General features: G+C 39.5%; 1 protein-coding gene across 2 annotated transcripts; it reads left to right on the forward strand.

Annotated features, from left to right (window-relative positions):
• Positions 1-3521: 3521 nt before the first annotated feature.
• Positions 3522-16255, forward strand: LOC118774853 (cullin-4B). 2 transcript variants are annotated; one of them, XM_036524403.1, is made up of 22 exons: positions 3522-3599; positions 3883-3942; positions 4049-4323; positions 4967-5082; positions 5881-5984; positions 6223-6292; positions 6399-6472; positions 7044-7206; positions 7709-7798; positions 7904-7986; positions 8166-8233; positions 8374-8492; positions 9552-9744; positions 10062-10166; positions 10252-10362; positions 10688-10773; positions 11324-11431; positions 11525-11638; positions 11732-11837; positions 12491-12663; positions 12915-13067; positions 13821-16255. In XM_036524403.1, the coding sequence occupies exons 3-22, from the start codon at positions 4149-4151 to the stop codon at positions 13914-13916; spliced, it is 2307 nt and encodes a 768-aa protein (XP_036380296.1). In that variant the 5' UTR covers positions 3522-3599; positions 3883-3942; positions 4049-4148; the 3' UTR covers positions 13917-16255. The 2 variants fall into 2 exon arrangements, with proteins under 2 accessions (XP_036380296.1, XP_036380295.1); XM_036524402.1 differs by lacking the exon at positions 3522-3599 and having other exon boundaries at positions 3698-4323.
• The last annotated feature ends 234 nt before the right edge of the window (positions 16256-16489 follow it).

Here is a 16489-nt window from a genome sequence, read left to right on the forward strand (position 1 = left end):
GATGTTTTTTCCTGATCCAGTATGGCATTTGTTCATTTTTTTTTTAAACTGGTTTGGTTATGAATTTTATAGAGGTGGTAAGATTCATTTTTATAATTGAACTGAATATTCAATACGTCTGTATGAAATATCTTTAAAGTAAATTTTATTTTTTGGTGCTTATCTTTAATATAGTAGAAGGGAAGAGTACTATTTTCATAAAAGAAAGGCTTATCAGCAATTCCTTTTTGGTTCTGTAAACAGCTCCATGACTGTGAAACTCATTTAATCGCAGAATGCATTTCACCACATCTTCCTGAATTGAAGATGTGCAAGAAGCAGAGAGGAGCTACACTGAAGTAATGACTGTTTTGCCTGAAATCCTAAAACTAATAACATCCTTGTGAAAAAAAAGTACTAAAATCGCCCAAGACTGCCATAAAAACATTAAGAGCTTAAATCAAGATCCTATAAATGGCTGTTCTTTTGAGAGAGGAACAATGTAACATTCAGAGGTAGAACAAAGATGGATGGGAGAGTTCTCAGCTCCTTAAAGAGGTTCTGTGCACTTAATTTGCATTCCCACTGAATTGTCAGTAAGGTACAACTGAAAAATACATTTTGTTTGTGGTTTAGTATTGCTTAACATTTGAAATGGGTTAACCAGACTTGCGTTTAATGTTTATTTACATCCACATCCCACCATAAGGCATGTGGGGGAAAAAAGCCTCAACAAGCGAATTGATAAAACTGGTAGCTTTTCTCACCCTACTTCCTTCTAGCGTTCATTCAGAATACTCCACTTTTGTGGTTTATACATTACTGTACTGCTATGCCACTTTCTCTGTGATGTGTGTGTACACGTATTTATTATCAGAGCTATGAAGGACTCCCTACTATGTAAATTTGTAGTGAAACCCCAAACTAGGGCAGAACATTTGGGACACAGCCAGATCTGCCCCAAACTGTTTTCTACCCAGATAGGTGTAAGTGTGAATACCACTTCCTCCTCTCGTGATTTGAACCCCCGTCTCAAAAACAAGTAGTCTACAGGAAATGAGAATTTTCTTCTCCAGTTAAACTCATCTGTTTCAGACATGGCTAAAAGTGTTCAGTGTCAGTCTCACTCAAGCAAACTGATGCAGCATATTTGAGCATGTAGTCAATGACCTGTATATGATAAAGAAAACAAATCTTTTAGGCAGTGTTTTTTAGTGTTTGCTATCTGGAATAGAAAGAATAGCCATGCATCTGATGGAGGGGATTCTTGTAAAGGTGTAAAACTTTGGCAGCATTTGGTGGCCATTGCACAGAATGAGCACACTAATGACAGTTTTTGCCAGTTCCATTGTCTGAATGTGCTGGACAGTAAATCTTGATGTTTATATCATCTAATCTGAGACAACAGACCTATCAGCAATTCTACATTCTGTATAAATTCTCAGAATTGCTTAAGTTACTTGACTTGACTTGAACTGAACAATGATTTAAATGCAGTCACTCTGTCAGTTAAATGAATACTGAGCCTTATCTGATATTCCCAGGTCTAATATTCCCAATAATTGATGTTCAATCAGTGTACAATGTCAGCCAACGAATACATTGTGATTTCACATATTTTTGTAAGATTTAAGGATTTAATTCATCCTTTTAAAAAGTAACATACATACAATGTAAAATGCTCATGGTGTAACAATAAATATTTTTGGCGAGACTTTGGTACTTTTTGGGGAAGATAACTTATTGTATCAAAAAATGGCAGAGTGTCTGTACAGGTTATGTCTAATGAGATTTATGATAAAATAAAACATGATATTAACTAATATACCAAATTAATGCAGTTTTTGTGGTACTCTTGTGTTTTCAACTCAGGTGTAAGAAATTTAGTTGTTTGTCTCTTAACTTACCCAGATGTTGACAAATTTATTAAGCTGTAGCAAGAGCCTAAGGGGTGATTTAATCAATCTACAAGCATTCCATTGAGAACCTCTGGAGCCTATAACCGGTTGAGATATGGAAGCAAAACCCTGAGAATGCTTACAGAGCTTTGAATTGCTGAACACACTGCATGGGACATGCAGCAGAATCCAGGAAATAAGCAATAAATAAAAATCCCAGACCCATGACTTAGCAACTAAGAGTAGGAACAGAACCTCCAGGGTTGGCCTCTCTGGAATTCTGCCAATACCATGTGCTATCTAAGGGAAGTAAGACTTGATATTTCATCAGAAGCTTACAATCAGCAAAACCTCAGTGTATGTTTGGAAATCAGCCACTCCATCACCTCATCCTTCAGTGGTTTCCACATGCAACTGACATAATGCTGCATTTACAGATCACTGTTGGGCTCTGTGCTACGTCTAGAGTATTAAGTCTAGCATACTGCTTTAATTGGTAATTATTTTTTTGTTATTTTTTACCTTCATGTCTGTTTACCAGAATTCTGGCTTCTCTGTAAGGTATATTATTGTTATTCTGTTTTCTGCTGTGATGTTATAATATCTTGTAATATATTTTAATATCATTACACATTAGTTGTTTTGGCAGCTAATCTGAACAGGCACACACCAAATAAAACATTATTATTATTATTATTATTGATGTTGTTTTGTGAGCAATCATAATAATACTATATGTCAAATTATTATTATTATAAAGTTTTTTAAAAGACGTAGAGGATCAATCCATATGAGACATACAGGTGTTTTTCCACAATCTGTGTAGAGATCTGTGCTACAGAATGTCTATGCAGTTAGTCAAGTTTTTGTTTTCATGCATAAGTACATCTACTACATCAAGAATTCTCTCCAGAAAGAGTGTGCTGCAAGACACAGTACTGTAATTTCCAAGTGACCTCACACAGGATGAATTTGAATGTTTATTATATTCTGAATGTTTCTGGGTTATGGAATGACGATTGGTTACAATGTCCTTACTGACGTGCACTTCAGTGCCTCGTCCAGTTTTGGTGTCCTCCATCAGTATCCTAAATGATTCATGATCGATCTGAAATTAGCAATGTTAAACCAGTCGTTTTAGTCATTCAAACCAAAATTGTTTACACTCAGCTGCTTGTTTTAATGAAACAATATCCCCAACGCCTACTTTGGCACGCACGTGAAGACAGAAATTAACTGTAACATTTTTAATAAAAGCGTCGGACCTGAATAGTTTTGTTTGTCTACCCTTGAATATCTGTAAACCTATGATTGATGAAGCCATGCAGTTACACATATTTCATTTCACAAATGTTAGTAAAATGAATGTAACAATTATCCTGGTAACTCGCTTCTGAAACACCAGTCTCATTTCCTTTGTTTTACTAAAGTAAAACTCAACAAGTAAAATTTTATTCCTGGCGAGAAAGGTTACACTTACATCTGAAACGACAGCGTCAATTAAAATCGTGTTGATTCATCCTTCGTCCTCCACGAGCACTTCTCAGTTCCGAGCTGGGGAGGGGGGCGCCATCTCGCGGCAAATACAACTCATGAGTTTACGGGTGCACGACAGAAGTACTTCCGGTAGGTCAAAAGAAATTATGGACGCACTTAGTTAAATCCAACGCTAGACGTGTCATGCTATGATCTTGTTTACAACAGTATCTTAACCTATAATAGGTGAGCTTTGGCATAGAATTCCAATTAAAAGTTTTCCGGCGAAAGGAATACAATAGTTGTCAATAGGAAGTAATTTTCCGCCATCTTTTTCTGCCAATAACAAGAGAGAGAGAGTGGAGCTGTAGTTTAATTTTATTGTCCGTTTCCAAATTAAAAGCGACTTTGACGAAGATTTGGAAGGAACCTGACTTTAAGACGTAAATAGGGTGACCGTTAACCTTGACGTTTTTAGGATTAATAGATTAGCTATTTGATTTTGTAATTTTTTTCATGTTTCCAACAGGTTTATCTTCCCCTAATCCCCCACCGCCAGCTCAGGAGGTTAGACCAGCAGCTTCTGATGGTAATAACGGCAGCAGTAACACTTCAACGTCAAAAAAGAGGAAAATAAACAGCTCAGAGAAGGAAGACTTTGATTCAATTTCTTCGTCTCCCCCCAAAACCTTTAGCAATTCCACCTCTCCTTCCTCCGGCACTTCCTCCTCGCATCACACTCAGAAGAAGTTAAGGTTCGAGGACTCCGTAGATTTCATTGGACTGGATGTGAAAATGGCTGAGGAATCTTCCTCATCTGCGTCGTCTTCAAACAAGACTAAAAATGTTTTCTTGGCTGCGGGTGTCGGGCACCACGCGAACGGACTTACGAAAACTGTCGGTTCCACAACCTTTTCCAACAACAGCAAACCTGGAGCTGCAAAGAAACTAGTTATCAAGAACTTCAAAGGTAGCTAACGTTAGGTCTTTTGACAATTATTGCTCATTAGCTAGCTAGCTTACGAGTCAGTTTTGTAAGTTTCAGTACTAGTCATTTCTTTTGGCTGCACCTGGAGAGATGGTTAGGTAGAAATACTGCTGTTAGTAACGTTACCTAATGTGTGGTGTTGTATATCTGGTTAATGTAGTAAATCCACTAACATTTTTAAATGATATGTGACAACTCAGATCAAATTTATTTATGTTCAGATTTCAGTCGAGTAGTATTCTGGGTACAGAGTATCTACCTGTTTAGCTAACTAGCCAGCCTATTGTCAAAATAACGGTAACTGCCACTTGTGTGAATTTGGTCTTGACACGATGTAACTTGTCGATGTTTTTGTAATACGAATGTAAAATACGTGTAAGGCAATCTAACGATAATATGTGAACCTGATCTAACGGTATGTAGGCCTACTACTTCTGGGTAGTGAAGAGTTTAGGGTAATCGGTAGTGTCCATTTGGAGTGCAAAGCGTCTGTGAAAAATATTTTGCCATCAGGAACCGGCTTGTAGCGCCTTTGCTCTACCCGCCTCCATGGGCCCTGCGTTTTAGGAACGCATACGACACCTGTGGTCCCAAAATGCCTCAGTAATCTGTCATTGGGTTCCAGAAAAGCCGAAATTGCCAGAAAACTATACAGACGAGACCTGGCAGAAGCTGAAAGAGGCAGTGGAAGCCATTCAGAACAGCACCTCAATCAAGTATAATCTCGAGGAGCTCTATCAGGTAAGGGATGTCTCTGTGCCTCTCCCCAGTCGCGTCCCTCCCCTCCCACTCATGTTGTGATCACGTGACCGACCGCCTGTCCTCTCTTTGCCCCTCAGGCCAGGCTTAACACGTGTTATCCTGCAGTGAGGCCTGCTGAGAAGCTTCTGTTTTATATGCTTTCAGAGGCAGGTTTATAAACCTCCTTGGGTTTTATAACCCTGGCTCTGTGTGTGTGTGTGTGTGTGTGTATGTATGTGTGTGTGTGTTTGTTGTTTTCCTGAGGGCAAGGCACTCAAACCAAATACTCCCCATCCCGTTTGTGAGGGGAACCAAAAAAATAAAATGACAAGAATTTTATCTGGCAGGATGATCAACACATTGTGAGGGTCGGAAGCATGGGTTGCCCTGAAGAGTTGCAGGCATTGTGGTAGCTTTGCCTGTTGGTGGCGAAGGGCAAAATTTGGGGCAGCTGATGTCAGTCTGTAGCCACAGGGAGCCTGTGTGCTGTTGCCACTGCAGGAGCTTCAACATTTCCTTTTGTCGCCACAGTCCTATCAAAATTGTGCATGACGTATCTCTCCCACAAATTCACTGCTAAGCAGTGCCTTTTCTGTTTTAGTTCATGAACAGTGGTGTGTTTAGTCTTATATCTGCGCCTCAGTTATTTCACTGTCTCACACTTCCAGTATGTTGCAGAATTGTTCCATTACAGATGCTCATTATTTTTCTGTAATTTTGCATGTCAGGTATTTCATTATTGTGTATGATATATTATAGGAAGAGCTATTAGTAATTCTCTTTTTTTTTGTACAACAGGCTGTTGAAAATCTCTGCTCCCATAAAATATCTGCAAAGCTTTATAAACAACTGAGAGTGGTGTGTGAAGATCACATAAAGGCCCAAATTCATCAGTTCAGAGAATATCCTTTTGTGTTTGTTTGTCTGTGTTTTGGGACATTGCTAATGTATCAATTTCTTGTAGCCTGAGACGTCTTAATGTTGCCGTTTCATCTGGGGCTTTTCTTGCTTTGGTCCCACATCTGATTGTCTAAACTGAATTTTCTGTAGCGTAGGCCATGAGGTAGATTTTGCAGGTGTAAAAGAGTTCTAATGTTGTGCTCAATCCACTCTTGTTTGTTTTCTTAACTCAACTTTCACGGAAGCACTGGACAGTGTGCTTTTCTTGAAGAAGATAGATAAATGCTGGCAAGACCATTGCAGACAAATGGTAAGATGAGCTGGTAAATGCTGTCAAAGCACCTCATAAGCCACTACAATTTCAGCTGGTTGGTGGAGTTAATTAGGCACTGATTTGATTTTCTTCATCTTTACAGATCATGATAAGAAGTATCTTTTTGTTTTTGGATCGAACTTATGTTTTACAAAATTCAATGCTGCCATCCATCTGGTAAGTCACCTGCATCAATTATACTGTAATACTGTATACTACAATTTCATATCCACAATATTTGTACAATGACAGTGAAAATGGCGATATAACTATTTGCCATAAGTATGAGAAATAAAACTGCAATTCAAGGATTCTTGCTTGTTTCAATAAGAGACTAATGAGTATTGGCACTTTGATGCATTGTTGATTAATTTGTGTCAGTAAAATATTGCACTAAAACAATTGGGCTGTCAGGTGATCAAAAATTATTAAATTATATTTTTCTTATTAGATGGTTGATAATTAAATGAATGAGTATTTAAGGTAGTTACTCTGGTGCCCCCCCCCCCCCCCCCCCCTTTTAAAATGTTTTGTCAGTATAAACACTTATAATATAAACTTATAAACACTATAATCAGACAGACACAAGGACCTAACCAGGGTGACTACAGCTACGCCATCCCCACACGTACACATGACATTACCATATCTAACCTGTAAAAGCAGTCAGTTTTGATTGAAATCGTTAACTAAAGCTGTGCGTTCAGGTGCTTTTGACCAGTGCTAACGTAAGCGCACTCCTCTCCAGGGACATGGGCCTGGAGCTGTTCAGGTTTTATATCATCAGTGATCAGAAGGTCCAGAATAAGACCATCGACGGCATCCTGCTGCTGATCGAGAGGGAGCGGAGCGGCGAGGCCATCGACCGCAGTCTGCTGCGCAGTCTCCTGAGCATGCTCTCCGACCTGCAGGTGGGGGCCGCATCCGCCACGCCGCCTCGTCCGGCCCGGAGCTCATGCAGGAGACGTTCCCCTGTGTACCTCACTCCGGCTATCTGGTTTTCCTAATCTGATTCCATAATCTAACTCTTTATGGAAATGTCTTTCTTGTAGAATGCTGTGTTAATAGTTTTCTCCGTCAGATTCTCAGGTACAATGCAGTTAATTATTTTTGTATTTACAATTTATTGTAAGCCTTGGCATGGTTTGGGGGCAGTCCATTTGTGTATGAATTTAATCAGCCAAAAAGTGTTTTGAATCCTTATAAGGTCAGGGATATATGAAAACTTAATCTGGCTACTAATCCAAACCTACAAAGTCTGAGCGGTTGGCTGCTCCTTTCAGAAGAAGAACCCACCAGGCCAACAGAAAACAATTCTGTGAATTGTAGCACTGGTGTGGCTGAGAAGTGTTCATTGATCAGCCTCATTTGAGAACTCTGTGATGAATTAACTGCTCTCTTCCCCCCCGGCAGATTTATCAGGACTCGTTTGAGCAGCGGTTTCTGGAGGAGACTAACAGGCTATATGCAGCAGAGGGACAGAGGCTGATGCAGGAGAGAGAGGTGATTTGCCGCACCTCAGCGAAAAGTGCACTGCATCACCACTTAATTACTGCTTCTGCTGATGCCTCAGCTCATACTGCATGTGTTTAAAAATCTCCATCTTAGGTTCCAGAGTACCTCCATCATGTGAACAAGCGCTTGGAAGAAGAGGCTGACAGAGTCATCACATATTTAGACCAGAGCACACAGTAAGTTTCCTTTATGGTAGTGTTTGCTTGAGATGTTTTCAATAACCTGGAATCTTGTTTAAAGGTAACAAAAAATAGGCTGTCTGCCAATTTCACGTAAGTGGTTCAACGTGAAATGAGAGCAATGTTAAGAACTGGTTTTGTCACCCTTGATTTAACTGCCTCGCAACATCTTGTAGGAAACCCCTTATTGCCACTGTGGAAAAGCAGCTGCTGGGTGAACACCTGACAGCGACTCTCCAGAAAGGTATAACTCTCAAAAATCAGATATCGTACTTTGTTATGAACTGTAACAAAGTTAACATAACAGTGACTTGAGTTGGAATGTTTCAGGCGGATGAGTCGCTGGGACCAGTTTATATGCCCTCTGTGTGCTGCCATCTTCAGGTCTGAATCACCTCCTAGATGAGAACCGAATTCAGGACCTGTCTCTGCTGTACCAGCTCTTCAGCCGGGTTCGAGGGGGCGTGCAGGCTCTCTTGCAGCACTGGATCGAGTACATCAAGGTGGGCTTGGAAATCCTGCACCATTTCCCCATACTGACTATCATCACCATCGGCCTGTTTGTGAGAAACTGCTGAACCCATCGGTAGCCACACTGGATATCAGAGCTTCATGTGTGGAGCCTGAAGCAAGCATGACATCCCTTATGAACTGGATTAATGCAATGCAGTATTATTTTGGTGGCCTATAAAATGTTATTAGAGAGCAGACAAACATGGGGGCACTCGTGAGCAAGGAGTCTTCAGGTCACCCCTGTTACTCATCAGAGGTATAAACACTGGAACTGTGGAGCACTGTGAAACACTGTGGAACTGGAACTGTGGAAAGTATGTTTGGCAAAACAGCCATTCCATCACCCCCTCCTTTCATGTGTAAATAAAGCATTTCACATTCAGATGAACACATGGATGGATACTGGAAATATTTGGCAGCTCTCAGTATAATAAATCATACAGACATTAAAATCCGGTATTGTTACTGTCAAAAAAATTCTCTGACATTCATCCAACATAAATGAAGCTCTGGCTTGAGAAAAACGCTGCCATATCTGTGTATTCACCTTTGAATGTTGACACCTGAAAAGAGAATTAATAATATATGGTTAGCATTGCACAAGCAGATTATTTGCTAAAAATATATGTGCAAAATGACAATAGAACAATAGTGTTTACATGTTGAAAACCACATTATTTACCAAATTTATGTGGAATATTTCAATAAGCCGTATGTTTACAGCTACAACGTATGTATATCTAAACTAAATAGGATATTACAGACCAACAGTGCAAATATATATATTCTTATATGCATGAATAAGGAAATGCACGTGTACACATTGTACGTACTTTAAAAAGGAAAAAAGAATTGATAGTAAACTCTAAGATTGTCTCCTTTCTGTACTCCAGTATCAAGAATTTTTGGGGGTCTTGAGTTTATAAGTGGAGTCCTTGCAATTCTGATCTGCTTCATTACAAAGATTTTTGAAAATGGAGTGTTTTGGATAAAATGTCAACATTTTTCTAAAGCTTTAGGGGAATCCTGTTTTTCTTATCATTTCACAGGCGTTTGGAAGTACAATAGTCATCAACCCTGAGAAGGATAAGACCATGGTGCAGGAACTGCTGGACTTCAAGGACAAGGTGGATCATATCATCGACGTCTGCTTCCTAAAGAACGAGAAGTTTGTCAACGCCATGAAGGAGGCCTTTGAAACCTTCATCAACAAAAGGCCAAACAAGCCAGCTGAACTCATCGGCAAGTATTTATTTATGTCCTCTTTAGCAGTGTGTCAGGAAGAGCAAAGGAATCATCTTGGCTGGTAAATGCTTGTTCAAGGATCCTAGCGTCATTTCAGTGTGCCAGCTTATATAAACAACTGATCTTTTTTTCCCCATCAATTTATTTCATGGGGCACTAAACCAGTTTGAGCCGGTTGCATCATAACAATGGACAGGTTAGAACCAACCACAGCTCTTTGTCCAGATTAGTGCTTTGTGGAGCACAGCATTTCCCGTAACTTTCCCATGTCATGCTGTACAGCTTTTGGTGAACTCATTTGCGATGTTTCACAGCCAAATACGTGGATTCAAAGTTGAGGGCGGGGAACAAGGAGGCCACAGACGAGGAGCTGGAGAAGATGCTGGACAAGATCATGATCATATTCAGATTCATTTATGGTGAGTTTGAATTTTTCACTCCAGTTTTTTTATTATTATTATCACTGAACGTTTTGCTTATTATTACTGTAATTGTTTTAAACAGGTAAAGATGTTTTTGAGGCTTTTTATAAGAAGGACCTGGCTAAGAGATTACTGGTGGGAAAAAGCGCGTCTGTGGATGCTGAGAAGTCCATGCTGTCGAAGCTGAAACACGGTCAGTTCCTCACACATCCTGCCATTTTGTGTTACTGTTTCAACCTGGTTGCGGACCTGTTCAAATTGTGTACTGTTAAGGTGTGCTGCGGAACTTGGTTTAATGTAATGGTATTACATTTATTCTGTTGATTACATTGAGGCGAATCAAAAACTAAAATATTATTGTAGTAACCATATCCTTGCCTGTAGCTACAGCATATGTATTCAGCAGAACTGATGTTCTTATAATTTCTTTCAGTTTCTTTTTAGTTTCTTTCAGTCTTTTGATTTCTAATTATTTTGTTGGTGTTTTATGAAACCCGTCCCTCTCATTGTGTTGGCAGAGTGTGGGGCGGCTTTCACCAGCAAGCTGGAAGGAATGTTTAAGGACATGGAGCTGTCCAAGGACATCATGGTGCAATTCAAACAGGTAACATATCCTGAAAGTAAACTGTCTACATACATGTACTGAATGGGGAGCGTGGACAGAAACTTCTATGGCTACATGTTGCTTATATTTTTTACATATAAAATGCGTTTTAATTACATTATGCTATTATAATTTTAGCAGATCCTCTTATCCAGACAATTTTATCCAATGATATACAGTAGCTGAGGCACTTGGGGGTTAAGAACCTTGCCCAAGGGTACAACAGCAGTGCCCCAGCAGAGAATGATTTAGAAGCTTTCTTATCAGAGAGGTCTGACAAAGTTTCTAAATGCATTTTAATCTAATAAAAAACTTCTAACAAGGAAACTAGTCCTATGGTGTTGATATCCAGTCCCTCAGGTGGCATTCATTTATATCAAGGATCATTCTGTCCAACTATATAGAAAAGGCACATTTATAGCTTGAGTACCTGATTTATATAGTACATGCATTAATTTATTTGAATCCATAAACAGCTATAGATGTGTTTTCAGTAATTCATTGTTTTGAGTTGACTGTCATAATAAATGCCTCTCCTCCCCTTCTCCAGCATATGCAATGCCAGAACATCCCTGGTAACATTGAACTGACAGTGAACATTCTCACCATGGGTTACTGGCCAACGTACGTGCCTATGGAAGTGCATTTACCTCCAGAGGTCAGTGTTTAGCAAACAAAATGTGACTCAGACCATAATGTCCCTTATCCACACTGTCAGTCAACATTTTGTTTTGTTTTGTTTTCCCCTCAGATGGTGAAACTGCAAGAGATTTTCAAGACATTTTATCTGGGAAAGCACAGCGGGCGGAAACTTCAGTGGCAATCAACTCTAGGGCACTGTGTCTTGAAAGCTGAATTTAAAGAGGTGATTTGTCTCTCATGTCCTGTAAAAAAATTGCAAGGAAACATAACTACAAAATATAGCCATGCCTCTCATGCCTCTGCTTTTCCCTCACAGGGAAAAAAAGAGCTCCAGGTCTCACTGTTCCAGACACTAGTGCTTCTCATGTTTAATGAAGGAGAGGAATTCAGCTTGGAGGAGATTAAACAGGCAACAGGGATAGGTTTGTTCTGTTTTTTTCCAGTCATGTCAATTATAAATTTTATTGCATAGTATTTGTTTTTCAGAACATCAAGTGACCTTTTGTTTGCTGAAATGTTTGGTGCTCCTTTGTGGAGCTGAGGGGGGCCTCAGTTTAAACTTTACAATAGAGATAAATAGAAGGATCGCTCTTTGGACTAAAATCCTTATCTTCACAACAGGCAGAAATCACCCAGGCACTGGGAGAGTAGCACTGACAGCAGCTGGTTAGTGCTGTTGACAGTTAGTCATCTGATTGAACACATTCTTGAGATACCACTGTACTCATCTCTTAACTGAGGCAGTGTGTTTTCCAGCAGTCAGTAATGGGGTTTCCTGATGCCAGAACAGGGAATGAGCCAGGTGTGATGAACATCATCCAGTTTACAGCAAAGGATGCATATTCAAAACATATTAATATGTTAACATCCTCAGAAAAAGTGGCAAGGTTGTAGGTTTGAATCTCTGTTTGAACACTGCATTTGTGCCCTTGAGCCAAGGTTCGGGAAGTTATGCAGGTTCAGTTTAAAAAGACCTGACAACTACACAGCATGAAAAACGTAAGGGCCAGGCTGCTCTAGATAAGGGCATCTGCTAACTAGGTAATTAATGTAATACATGCATGTGTGTGTGCAGAGGACAGCGAGCTGCGGCGGACCTTGCAGTCTCTGGCCTGTGGGAAAGCCAGAGTGCTCTCCAAAATGCCCAAGAGTAAAGATGTGGAAGACGGGGACAAGTTCTCCTGCAATGACGACTTCAGACACAAGCTCTTCAGGATAAAGATCAATCAGATCCAGATGAAAGAAACAGTATGCTGTGCACCATCCCATTCTTTCTCTTTCTTTGTCTCTCGCTGTGAACCCCCAGTCCCAGCATTGGGCACGTGTGCAAGCTGTAGTAATTTTTACTTGTTTTGGTAACACACTGCAATTTCACTGGAAAGCGCTGTTCGTCTCTCTCTCCCAGACACATCCAATTTGTCCGATTTGTCCAATCTCTGCAGCCCAAGATTAATACCACTCTTAAGTTGTGTTTCAAGTGAGTGCCCATTCCTTTGCAGGTTGAGGAACAGGCCAGCACCACAGAACGTGTTTTCCAGGACCGGCAGTACCAGATAGATGCAGCCATCGTGCGTATCATGAAAATGAGGAAGACCCTGAGCCACAACTTACTGGTCTCAGAGGTATATAACCAGCTCAAGTTCCCAGTCAAGGTGAGTGAAACAGTGTATAGGGTGTGAGTTCACAGGCCAGATGAGAGGGTGGCTTTTTTTACCATGAGTATGGTGCTTTACCTCAAAGTTGAACAATGTCAATATGCTTCAGAATGTATTGCAAGTATTGTCAGCCTTAAGATGTATTCGGTTATGCACAATTTTGACAAAGTCAGACTTTTTTTAATGTTAGCTATGTGCTTGCCACAAATGCTTGCTTAACATAACATGCTTTGCTTGACCTGAGCAAACATTTTGAAAATACTGCTGATCGCCAAAAAAAGACAACCGAGAGGTACTGAAGGAGCAGAATATTTGTAGATGGGAAATGGGCACAGCATCAGTGTAAAAGATTTTATTTTGCCGAAGTCTGGCAGGTACCTTCTGTCATAGCAAGTCATGGGCACTCTGCTGTTTCCACTCAATATACCAATCTCATAAATTAGTACAGTGCACATGAATCAATATACAACACGTCACACATTGTATGTGGCCTGATTGGTTTCTTATACCTGTGGATAAAAGCTCAACAGTTTAAGTCAAGAATTTAATAGGTATTGTTCTATGGGTGTTACTTGATTATATTTTTCCCTCTTGTGGTAAAGTGAATTTATTGTAGGAGTCAGTGACTGTACCATTTCTAGTAATTCCTATCATTCATAGTTAAAAATAAAATTTAACCTATTCATGAGAGTAGTTGGTTTTAGTGTAAGTGGACTCATTTTTGACCTTTCCTCCTTTTGTTGACGGCAGCCTGCTGACTTAAAGAAGAGAATAGAGTCGCTCATCGACAGGGACTACATGGAGCGTGACAAGGAGAACCCTAATCAGTACAATTACGTTGCATAGATAGAAAGGGTAGGTTCTTACTGGCCATCTGCTCCAAGCACTTGGTGCCGTCCATGCTGAAGTGGATGGCACTATTACCCTGTTCAACCCAGCGACCGACAACTGAATGGATATGGCCCCACCAAACAAGACTGGGTCAGTGGACTGTTTTCCTGTGGACTGCATGCCCATTTGAGAGAATATTGTCCATCTTCAAAATGCTTGTAATAAGCAAATGCTATCCTGGACAACTGCAAGAAAAGTCAAACCAGGCCTTTTTAAGGAAAAAAAAAAGCATTTATTTTGGAACTTAGGCCCTTGTGAGTTGCTTGCTGATGGCATTCTTCTCCTTGTGTTTTTAAGAAGACACCTTTCTTTTAAATCACTGTTTATCCCGTACAGTAGATCTTTATTGACACTGGTCTCATCCCGTTTATCAGATATAGGCAAGTAGAAAATGCGAAATAAACATTTCATCCGTTTTAGAGCCCCGTTGGATGAATGCTGTGAGATTTGAGTCACAAAGAACTTTTGTTTGTCCTTCCACTACATTGCTTTAGGTCTGAAAGTTGAATAGGATGAGCACATATTATAGTCACATCAGCAGATGATTGACATTCACAGGGGAAAAATAATCAGATCATTCTTCAGTGTAAAACATTTTAATTATGTGCCAAAAAACAGCACTTCATTTGTAGGATTTGGTTATGTTGCTGAACATTGTAAATGTTTGTTCATTCAGATGTTTAAGTTCCAGTGCAGTTTTGGTTGTAATCATTTTGAGTTCTTTGTTGTGTACGGCAATTTTTTCACAGAAAGGTGAGATCAAATGGCAAACTATTGCACATGGAAATATCTTCCCCTCCTCAATAAATCCCTGTCCAAAAACTGGGAATTGGTATAGGAAAAAGTCTGGCTTATACCTTGTGTTTGCCCAAGTATCATTTATAGGCTAGAGGGGCAACATTTAAGCGCTATCTGGTTCTGTTGTGACTGCATAGTTTAAATAAAGAACTCTAAGGTACACTGTATATTAGTGAGACTAGGGCTGATGGTGTGCAAGATTATGCTGAACCTGACTTCTACCCATGTCTGAGTCGATCATAAACTTATGTTCTATTGCTTCAGATTAAAGTTATTTCCGTATTTTCCTGTTATTGTTTTTTTTTATTTTATTTTATTATTTTTGATTTTTTTTTTCTGACTACTCTCTTCAGCGCTATGGTGAAGTGTGATTTGTTTGGACATGTATAATATCTGCACTGTTTCAACAGTCAGGAACATTTTCTTTAGTTTTCTAATCAGGGTGTGTTACTGCAGCAGTTTTCAAAATGAATATTAAATGTTTCTAAGAAGCACTTCCAGAACTAAACTACAGCACAGCTGAGCCTTTGGGTTCTGAAAAACGTGTGTTTGGATTAAATGCGGGATTGTATTTGGTCAGATAAAATGAAATCATATAATTATTATGATCAATAAGAAAGTCAACGTATTTGTTGGTAGGTTCTCCTCTTTGTTGGTGATAACTATTTTGTCTTTGAGATGATATTAAATGATGGCAGAAGACAGGATCATTATTATTCATTTCTGTGAACATGATGTTCTGATATTGCAGACTAACTTGGTCTTTTTTTTACGACTGCTTTGAGTGGAAAGGGTGCCAAATTATGTTTTTTAAAAAACCTAACATATATGTGTTCAAGTCTGCCAGAACATGCTCGGGGTAGTTGGTGTTGATTTGAAAAAGTCCTGGAACATGATTACGTGTTCAATAATTAAATCGGTCTCTAAAGTACTTATCAAGGTCTGTGCCAATGCTGATAGTGATCATTTAGGTGTCAGACTCCTGTCAGAGCCATCTGTTCTGCTTTTCATCCTCTTGAATTGAAGAGTTTAAGTTTGAAATCATATTAGTTATGTTACATACCATTATGATACATCTAGTGAAATGATAGTGGTTGAAGCTCATTGTTCAGACTTTCAGCTTGTGATGTGCAGTCATTCCATACTTTGTTAGACAATGCCGCCTTATCTAGCCACACATCACTACAGAGCACACAAACTGTTGCACAGCCAGGGGTTCTTAAATTGGGCTTTCTTTAGGCAGATTTCATTCTTTAAGTCTCCACACTTACAAATGATGGCACATTGGTATTTTTTAAATGTTCAAAAGAAATGGGCATGTTACACAGTTGACAAATTCTACAACAGCTAAATATAACAGCTGATAGTCTTTTTAATACTTCACAAAAGAGGTGATAAGGGTATGTTATATACTGTACATAGATATTCCCTAGGAGAGAGTGAGAGTCTGTACTCTAGTTTGTGTGCGTCATGAAATAAATATTTAAAAAATGAAACGGTTTTTGAAGATTTTATGTCTTTCAAATCCTGTCTTGCAATCCTCACTTGCTACACATTCTGGAGAGGTCAAAGAAACTGAAACAAGCTGCAAATCTAGCAATGGTTCTGTGAACACAGGATGACTGTGTCAGTGCTTAAAGAAGGGGTGTAGTCCTTGTCCTCCACCGCACATGCCTCATACCAAAGTACGGCAACTGACAGCATAAACCTCTGTATCCCACTCCAGCTGT

This window comes from Megalops cyprinoides, chromosome 3 (genome assembly GCF_013368585.1).
Source record: "Megalops cyprinoides isolate fMegCyp1 chromosome 3, fMegCyp1.pri, whole genome shotgun sequence".
Taxonomy (NCBI): domain Eukaryota; kingdom Metazoa; phylum Chordata; class Actinopteri; order Elopiformes; family Megalopidae; genus Megalops; species Megalops cyprinoides.